Source organism: Diabrotica undecimpunctata, chromosome 1 (assembly GCF_040954645.1).
Source record: "Diabrotica undecimpunctata isolate CICGRU chromosome 1, icDiaUnde3, whole genome shotgun sequence".
NCBI lineage: Eukaryota > Metazoa > Arthropoda > Insecta > Coleoptera > Chrysomelidae > Diabrotica > Diabrotica undecimpunctata.
Genome location: NC_092803.1, coordinates 205,621,694 through 205,632,118, shown reverse-complemented (window position 1 = coordinate 205,632,118; position 10,425 = coordinate 205,621,694). Strand labels below are relative to the sequence as shown.

At 33.5% G+C, this 10,425-nt stretch overlaps 1 protein-coding gene across 1 annotated transcript in view; it reads right to left on the bottom strand.

Moving 5' to 3' along the window:
* Positions 1–4,328: 4,328 nt before the first annotated feature.
* Positions 4,329–10,425, bottom strand: part of LOC140432898 (uncharacterized) — a 136,338-nt gene continuing 130,241 nt past the window's right edge. Inside the window, exon 5 of the mRNA XM_072521057.1 lies at positions 4,329–4,528. Within this exon, the coding sequence (XP_072377158.1) occupies positions 4,335–4,528 (194 nt within the window). The 3' untranslated portion in view covers positions 4,329–4,334. The remainder of the gene's footprint in view (positions 4,529–10,425) is intronic.

The window sequence follows — 10,425 nt, the reverse complement described above, 5'->3', positions numbered from 1 at the left end:
TGATGGCCATAATCACAGATTAAACATCTAAAACGACTGACAACGTACCGTAATATTTGTTGAATTACTTTTCAAATATACACAGGGAATTTAGACCAATTTAAATGAACTAGATGATAAATATTCAACGGCGGCTGACAAAACAGTTTTTCAATTAAAATTAAACTTTTATTTAATAATAGTTCGTGAATAATTGATGGGGAGTATTAAAAACTCTCTAAATGGTTGTAAAATTGTTTTCCTTGTGGCATTTCTATATTATCTATTGTATTCAATGAGAATAAACTACAATTTTAATTATAAATACCTCATTATTTGATATCCAATTCAAAAATAAATCTCAAAATACATATTTTGAACGAGTAAATCTTTTTGTGGAACAACAATCTAAAAAAAAATGAAGCGAATTTTGATGCCGTAACTAATGCCTAAAAGCTGGAATGAAGGATAAAATTGTTTAATACATTCTTAATTCTATTCTATTGCCTGTGTCCTCCTTTTATCATTTAATAATATTTTTAAACTTCCTGAGGATTATTCGTGCCATTTTTTCTCCTCATATTGCCTACTAAATATTTTAACTTCGTTTCCTTTCGACATTTTCTTCTTCTTCACGTGCTTCCTTCACTAGTGGTGAGCTATCACAACAGTAAACTGGTCACTGGTTTCAACAGTTTTTATTAATTTGTCAGTTTTTGTTAAGCAATTAACTCTTTCTCCTTCTTCCCTTTTACTGGTTATGCAATATCTGTCAAATGTTCCTTCGTTGTCGATACTGCGTTACTTATGCTGTATTTCAGATAAATCTCACACCATCTCCATCACATTTTTTGTAGTTGGTTTGAAGTACTTCGTAAAGGAAAGTTGCAGTTAATCATAGAACAATTCATTCTGGATCTGGAAACAATTCTGGATTGACCTTTTTTGGAATCCTATTTGCTGTTAATCTAGCAATATTGGTACTACACTCATCTTTCGTTCAAATGTGTCTTTGATATTCTCATAAGAAATAGACGTGTCTCTTTTATTTGTATAATCATGATTTTAATCTTTGTACCATTGATTTTAATTGCAAACTCCACACAAATATTATCAAATTGATTTAAAGTGTTTTCAGGTTATATTTAAGTCTGCTATACGATCGGTATCAATAGCATAACTAGCATAGATAGGAGATTATTTTCCTGCAGGCTTTTACTTCCTCATTGTACAACATTGAACCCATCGTTTATTTCACTCCCTTTCTTTAATTTTTGTTATATTTTGTTGGAATAATTGCATTACTGACAAAATTAAAGAAAAAGTTGAAGGAAAATATTAGAAGATACAGATAATTGTTCCTATGGCGAAATATCCTAAGGCCAATATTATTTATTTGGACTTAAACTGGGAGTAGCCCAGAACGGAGGCTTGAGGCCCAAGTAAGCAATTTAATTTCGCGGACAAGTCACAAGAGGGTAACATGAATAACGCGCTTAACGATAGCCTGAATTTATACCATGTTGGAGTTCTATTATCCAGGACTCTCACATAAAGAGCATTTGACAGATAGTTGTGCCCCTCGTGCATCAAAGTATTCTTCTTCTTTAGATGCAAATCCACTAATGGATGTTAGCGATCACATTTTCCATTAATTCTCTATTTCTTGCAATATGTATCAGAGATTGTATGTCGTTAATCCCTGTCCATTGCCTTATGTTTCGGAGCCAGGACATTTTCTTGCGTCCCATTCCTCTCTTGCCTTCAATTTTACCCTCGATTATAAGTTGGAGGAACTGGTATTTTTCATTTCGCATGATGTGACCTAGATACGCCGTTTTCCTTTTCTTGATGGTTTCGAAAAGTTGGCGTTCTTGGTTTATTCTTTTAAGGACATCTATATTTGTGATTTTCGCTGTCCATGGCATTTTTAGGATACGGCGATAGAGTCACATTTCGAAAGCTTCTAATCTGTTTATATCCCTCGTTTTGAGTGTCCAGCCCTCTACGCCATATAGCAGCACTGACCACACGTAGCACTTAGTAAACCTTAGTCTCAGTTGAAGATCGAACTCTGAACAAGTCAGTACCTTCTTGAATTTTACGAAAGCTTGTCGAGCTTGCTCAATGCGACATTTTACTTCCCTGTCCGATGCCCAGTCTTCAAAAAGCTACGATCCCAGGTATTTAAATTTACTCACTCTTTCAATGGACTTAGTATTCAGTGTTATGGTGGAGTTTTCAAGTGCATCCAAGTTTCTGGAGATGATCATAAATTTGGTTTTTTTGGTATTAATCTCTAATCCCATTCGCTTACTGTGTTCTCCGATTATAGTGACAAGTTGTTGAAGATCGACTATGTTGTCACAAATTAAGACACCATCATCAGCATATCGTATGTTGTTGATCAGTACTCCATTCACTTTGATTCCCATCTTTGCATCCTCCAGAGACTTTTGAAATATGGCTTCCGAATAAATGTTAAATAAAAGAGGGGAAAGCACACATCCCTGTCGAACGCCCCTTCTTATATGTATGGGTTTGGATATAGAATTGTCTATTTTTAACTGTGCCGTTTGATGCCAGTACAAGTTTTCAATGCATCTTATGTCTTTTTGGTCTATATCAACTTTCTTGAGGATCTGCATTAACTTGTGGTGTTGGACACGATCAAACGCTTTTTGGTAATCTAAAAAGCATAGGAACACATCCTTCTTCTGATCGTAACAATTTTGGACCAGCACCTGTGTTGCTACTATTGCTTCTCGTGTTCCTAAACCTTGCCTAAACCCGAACTGGGAGTCACTGATGTCCCATTCACATTTTTTGTATACTCTTTGATGTAGTATTTTTAAGAATATCTTTAAAGTGTGACTCATCAGGCTAATGAGTCTGTGATCCTCACATCTTTTTGCATTGACTTTCTTGGGCAGGGGAATAAAGGTAGAGCGTAACCACTGTTGAGGATAGCAGCCAGTTTCATAAATTAAGTTAAATATTTTGTGTAGTGCTGAAATTCCCCTTTCATCCAGTAATTTGAGTATTTCTGACGGGATTTCATCTGGTCCAGGTGCCTTATTGTTTTTTGAATTGAATATTGCCTTTTCTATCTCCTCTTTGGTGATTGAAGGGCCAGTCAGCTGGTCGTCTGTATAAACTTCACTCATGGGTCTTTCGTCATGGAAGAGCTCCTGGATATAATTTTCCCATATATCAATTTTTTCCTTTTCACCCAGCACTATCTGGTTATCCTGATTAACTATGGTGGTTGGTCTTCGTTTTCTGTATCAAAGTATTATAGGTGGGAAATTCGTTTACATACGAATTAATACAACTCGCTCCAATGAATTGTTACACCTGAACGTAATTCTAAGAGGTGAACAAGTCTCATAGTCTGGGTTCAATTAAATTACTAGCTTGCTTGAGAACCGGTTTACTTCAAGCACTAGCGTGGGAGACGTTAGAAAGCAAGTGGTGAAGATTAAGTAGTTTTTTGAAGGTGTGCGAACAAACAGAATAATTCGGCAATTACAAGAAAACAGGAAAAACGATTTTAAGAAACTTACTGGATTCAAATGGATAATAATAATGCTAGATGGAGAAAAGTACATGAATCAAGGGAAAACCTATATCTGCAAAGGTAAATCAGTAGTTAGTGATCGATAAAATTCCCACGATATTCAAATTATGATACTATTGAAACTATTTCTGAATAACAGAGAACTGTCACAAAAAAATTATTTTAGAACCATGTTCAGTAATTTAGTCGAATTGGTACAATTTCAACATTAAATCTGCGATTTCGAGAACGTAGATTTTAGTATAGACTAGAAATAATCGGTCCAATTTCTATTAAGATAAGTTATTTACACTTTTAAATTGATTCAACGAAGATTACGGTACAAAACAGTTGATTGGAAAACGTGCAAGCAAATTATTTGTTTTATGTAAGTTGTTTGTTTAAGCCTATCATCAATCAATCAATCAATCATACTGAGTTTGTTTAATTGTTTCATAATTGACACGTAACAAACTGTTATTATATATCATTGCCATAAGTATTATTATATGAGGAATGTTCATAAAAGTGTCGTAAGTTTTGCCTGCAAGTTCTCCTATTTTCTTAGTACACAGTTCACCTAAGTCCAACTCATGTTGGACAACACCGTCCTCATCGGTAGCAAACTTTCGCTGGGCATCATTGGTTGACTATGCCTTATCATCTGCGAACTACCTTGTTCGCTAGCGATGCCTACTTGAGTATGGAATGGTTGTAGAAGTTTGTTCTCTTCGATTTGTACATTTTTGGAATTGTAAGAAACCGGGAGCGTGGTGGTGCTCCCGGTGGTTTGGCACTATGTAACGATAGGCCTCAGCTCTGTATGTTGGGTCTCTTTGTGTCTCCTTAAGTCTACTTTGCGTTGGAATGCCCGCCCGCAGAGGTCGCAAGCGAATGGTTTGAAGCCTGTGTGCTTTCTGGAATGCGTGATGAGGTTGGAGGATTGACTGAAGGCTTTGCCACACACTGTGCATTTGTGAGGTTTTTCACCTGGAACAAAAAAAAAACGATTTTACAATTTACTTCTTGACTTAGTTCTGATAATATCGAACAAATAAGTAAGTAGTCATAAATAACGATTGTACGAATATTATTCAGTGATTTAGAAGTATACTGCGCGGCATAAGTTAGGGATATTGTCAATGAACTATAAACAACAGTAAATTTAAATATTATTGCTTTTTAAATTAAATATATTTTATAATTATTTATAAAAAATATTTTTCTCTTCAGAAAAATATATAAAAAATAATAGTTATCCATAAAAAATAAAAATTAAATTTTGTATTAATCGGCATTGTGTCCTTATAAGTCGTATATGAACCATTGGCATCAATTATTGCTGACTTCTACTATCTACTAAATTATTAAGAGATTATTGAGCAATTTCTCCACATAAACAATTCTCGAAGTTGCTTAGGGGTCTTCGGAGAGGTACCGGATCTGTAAGTCTTCTTTGTACCATGCACGTATAATGGGATTGCAAATCTCTACTTGATTCTATAACTGCAGATCTATGTGGTCGAGCGTTACCGTCGAGAAAAAAATGGTCTCCAATGGTTGGATGACAATTAACGATAATATGCTCAATAATGTCTTGTCTGTACATATCACCAGTCATAATGTCCTGGTAAAGGTAAAGATCTGTTCTTTCACCGAAACAGATTCCAGCCCAAAACAAAATGGATAAACTATTTGACACGGTCTTTGATTTCTTGGTATCCTTGGTCTTGCCCATACACGTACTTTATCTAACACGTACATAAAATCTCCAGGCTCCAGGCCTCAAGATATATCTTTTCTTTCCCAAAATGATATGACTGGTATCGCTGTTGTTGATCCTAGTGGCTATATAAACGATATCAACTCAATAAGAAGCTATCACTTAAGAAGCTATGAAGATATTTCTGTGCCTGAATCGTCTAACCAATACGATATTGAATCTATAGGTCTATCTGACTGAAAGTGTAACCCCTTCTAAGTTATTGGACAAAATCCATCCAGTGCCTCATGTCAATAAAGTTCAGACTTTGAAGTGAAAATCTAAAGTTATAGCAACAGTTTTAAACTCTCCAGAGAACATAATTGCCATTAAAAAGAAAAAAAAAGACGAAAAAGAGTCAAGCGTTAAGATAAAACAAAATAAGAAGATCGAAAGAGAAGAAATGAAAGAAAAACCTAGAAGATAAGAAAAAAGGAAGGAAAAAAGCAGTTAAAAAAAAAGTCAACCCACTTAAAAGAGGTACTAGGAAAACCCCTTCAGTGCATCTCCATTTTGTACGGACAGTGATGATGAAGATGATTTACTTTGTTTGAATGAGAATTAATATGTAGGTTGGTATGAAGATTACGGCCAAACCACTAAAACTGAAGATTGGATCAAATGTTCCAAATGTTCACGTTGGATGCATGAAACTCTATTAAATTTGGCAAAATATATGACTCTTATAGTAAAAGAGAATTGAGGGATAAAAAACTACTGAAAACAAACATTAAGAAGGAAAAAATCTAAAAATTATGTTCACTCAGTCTTTCAGTGAAAAATGAAAAATTATTCTAACAGAACATACTTAAGAGTTTTCATAAGAATTGGCCCAATAGGTAATGACTGAGTAAAGTCAAAATGAAAAAAAGTGGTCCAAATGTGCTGGCAATATTTTATTAATTATTTAAATTATTTTACCAATTAATTTCTTAAACTAAATGTACCTATGTCTATTGAATGAATATCTGAATATGTATTAACAATGAATTTTATTGTTTTACCTATTAATGGACTAAAAATTTCAAATTATAAGCAAAAAATGCTTCTAATCCGGACTTAAATTATCACTACTGGCCAACCAATAAAATGAATTGCATTTGTCACATTGTCACCGAAATTGCTCTCACGATTAAATACTGTGAAAATTTTGGAATAATATTTATAATAAGTTCTCGTCATGCTAACAAGAATTTATGTTTGCCGTATGATATGATACGAGAAGATTCCTAACAAAATCCTCGTAAAAAAACCTCTCTGTCTATACATCCATCTATCCATCTACTATCTATAACTTAGGTATTATCGATTACTATCACAGTTTGCGGCAGCCGTGATTCGTGCCATTATTTCGGCACAGGCCCCGCCCGTGCCCTCCCGTTGCCGTGGCAACGAAGCCCTCGCTTTCGCGAGCAAGATAAAAAACGGCCGATATCGCGGGCCAGATAAAGAAGCACGAACTGATTCGCGAATCCTGAGGGAGATGAACTGATGAGGCCATTTCATGAATAGCAGAAAGATAAAGTCAGCACGATCGTAAAGATCCTTATGCTGATTGATAACGAATGGATTGCTTAAGATTTGCGCTTACGTCTTCATGGGCAAAGATTCTCAACTTTTTTTATTATCTGAACTTTGGACCTTAATGTCGCATGGGTTTATTGAGAAAATAAAGGAGACGATGTTTATTAAAGTGTGTCTGGGTGCATCTTCATATAATATAAAAGTACACACAAATTAAAGTTGATGTAAAAATTTAGTTTTATCAAATAAGCGCTTCTGTTTCTTCTCCATTCCATCGTTTAGTCATGGGGCATTACGTTTGTTAGTCGATTTTCGTTCATTCAAAAGGCGTTGCTGATATACTATAAATAAGTCACCTTATTTTAATTTTCGACTTTAGCATTTTAATCTTCATATTTGTATTTATACTGTTATTGCAATTACTATTTTTATTGGGAATAAGCCACAATTTAAGTTTAAAATAAGTTTATTTTTGACGTTTCAATTTCCAGTTCGGAAATCGTACAAAACATTGATTAAGATGCCACAGGAAAATAGCTTCAGAACAATATTATATTCTTATTCTATCCTCTTTGTTGGTGTATATGCGTGTATACAATACATTTTATTTAAAGTTAAAAGTACATACTCTTACTTATATAGTATGAAGGCTGGAGAAACAGTATATCCCAAAATGAATCATTTGACATGTTTTGCCCATTATATTAATAGGGTTGCTGAAAAAAATTAGAACAAACTTTCCTCTGGTCAATGATTTAATTACGGGTCTAAAAAAATGTTTGTTAATATACCATTAAGAGTTCAAATGTATAAAGACAAAGACAAGCTTCCTAACACACCACTTCCTCCACAACTAATGGTGAAAGATCAGGAACGTGGTTAGAGGCTGTATTCTTTTACACAGATCATTTTGAAGACATTTAAAGTTTAATTTTTGAATTTTTTGATGACAACAATCTAGCAATTTCTTCTGCTCAAAGAATATTTAAAAATGAAATCGTTAAACAACAAAATCCATTTCCTGAAAGTAAATTATGCTTTTATACCTGAAACACTCAATAACTTGCAACAACCGCTCTTAGAAAGTGTTTATTAAGTGGAAACATTTATTTTTCCTTGTGAAAAGCTAAGGAAATAATTGGAGCACAAAATTGAATAATACCATTGATAAAAATGTAGGATTTACCACGGTTCTTCAAGTGGCAAACATTTACCGCCATTGCTCCTGCCATTGCTGATTATGTAGCATCCTAAACAATTATTTTAAACTTTTGTCCTTTTGTCTGGTACTCATTATTTGTGTATGTGTATTTAAATGTTTATGGCATTTCTAAATGTGCTGGATAGCCAATTTTTTGACGAAATGCCCCCGAAGATGCTCTCTGAGCGAAAATACTTTGGCAAGTTAATAAAAGAACTGAATCTTATTGATTTATTTATTTATTTTTCACACAAACAGAAATGTAATAACACTCAAAAACTGACATTATAATTAAGAACCTAAAACATTATAGTATAAATTTAGCTTTGGCTTTCTTAGCGAAGAGCTCGACAAATATATAGGGTCAACAAGATCAAGAGAAGCGTGGAAAACGGTAAAAAACCTGAGAACAAACAGAAAAGAAGTGAATAGAATAGATTTAATAGAAGAACGATATTTGATCGAACATTACTCACAACTTCTGACTGAAACAAGACCGCAATTTACCATTACAACAACATATGAAGTTGACTACGATGAAGACGATGCATTAACAGTACAGGACGTCGAAGATGCAATACGAAATCTAAAAAATCTAAAGGCATGAGGGCCACAAATTATACATAACGGATTATTAAAAGACAGCCCACAAGTATTGCGTTGTGTTCACCTTATTCTATAAAGGACATGAGATACCACCGGAGTGGACAAAAGCACATATTAACAACATCTACAAAAAAGGAGATAGAAAGAATTACCTTTTAAAATTATTTTTTATGAACGTAAGTTCTTGAGCAATTTGTACGTTTGAGTCATTTTGAATATCTAACACAATGTCTTTCCCGTCTTTCCAATGCTGCTCCCCATTTTGAAATTACGGGCTCTGGAGGCAAGCTTACAACCGGTAATTTTGCTGGTTCATCCTCTTTTAAGGTGCCGACAATTACGTAAAAGTTGTTATCGCTTAAAAAAACTTTAATTTCCTCAATTACTCCGTCTTACAATGCACCCATATTGTCCATTCTTAGTGTTACCTCGTTAGGAATATTAAAGTTATAATATTTTTGAAAAAATATACTAAAATGTTAATTTTACATTTTTTTTAACGGAATGTTTGCTGCTAACAGAGCTACAGGTCTTGATTAAACAAACATTTTTTTTATTCATTTTGATCTTGAACATTTTAAAGAGATGTATAAATCGACTTCTGAGTGGTCTAGTGCAGTATTATTTAGCTTCAACTTATGATATCAGTTTTTAAATGTTGGTCGACTTGAAACTTCTTACAGAAAATCTACAGAAGAAAAAAAATTTTCAAGCACCAAAAAAGAAATAAATTTTCATGCGAGGAGCTAAAGCGGAATTGTCTACAATTTGCAGAATTTTTGTATATTGATACTTCTCTTTATGTCCGCCTTTATATAATTAAAAGCGAATTTGTCCAATAAAAATACTTTTTCCTGAAAAATTTCTTTTTGGGCCAATAATGCTTTTGTTTGTCAGTTCCTCATTTAACAAACGAAATGTGAAAATGAATGTTACTTACGATTTTGGAACATGCATTGCAAAATAGTTCTCCATTTAGCTTAAGCTCAGAAAAACACTTAATCCAAGAACTTTTTTTGAATAGTAAATATAATTAAATTTAATATATTCCAAACACTTCAAAAATACGAAACCCGATAAAACATTTACTTTAAACAAATGTTTGCCGGAAACTGATAAAATAATTAGACCCTTAAAAGCAGGTACCTACGAGTTGCTCCGCTAATAATTTTTGTTGCAAAACCCATAATTACTAAATTCAGGTAGTAATGGTAAAGTCCAGATAGATAATGAGCGAAAGATAATGAGTTCACTCATATCCAAATTATAAAATTCCAATTAAGAGAGGAAAATTTTAAACTTTTATATGATTAATTTGTAAAATATGCAAAATAAATCGTGTTTAGCTTAATTATGCAATGTTCTTTGAAATGAGTAAAAATATACAATATATATGCATCTATTTGCACTTTGTCTCTATATTTATTACCAAGGAACAAAAAAAATAATTAGTTTAATTTTTTAAAATTTTTGTTATGAAAGTGTGTCTATTTCCAAGGTGGAAATGACAATTTTAAATAAAAACTTTTAGTGTTATTTGTCGTTAATTTCCAAAGATAATATTTAAAGTCTGGTTAGAAGTTTAAGTCTAAGCCTGTTTCGCAACAGAAACTTTCCGATGCTTTCATCGATTTCCATTTGCTAAATGAGTTTCCATCGGCACTCCGCAATTAAAAATAAAATAAAAAAAAGTTAATCGTAGCCGGAGAAGGGTACTCCGAATCAGAATTTATAGGTCGGTTATCTGGGCTCGCGCGTGCAGAGGCATTATTAACAGCGATATTGCAGCGAGGC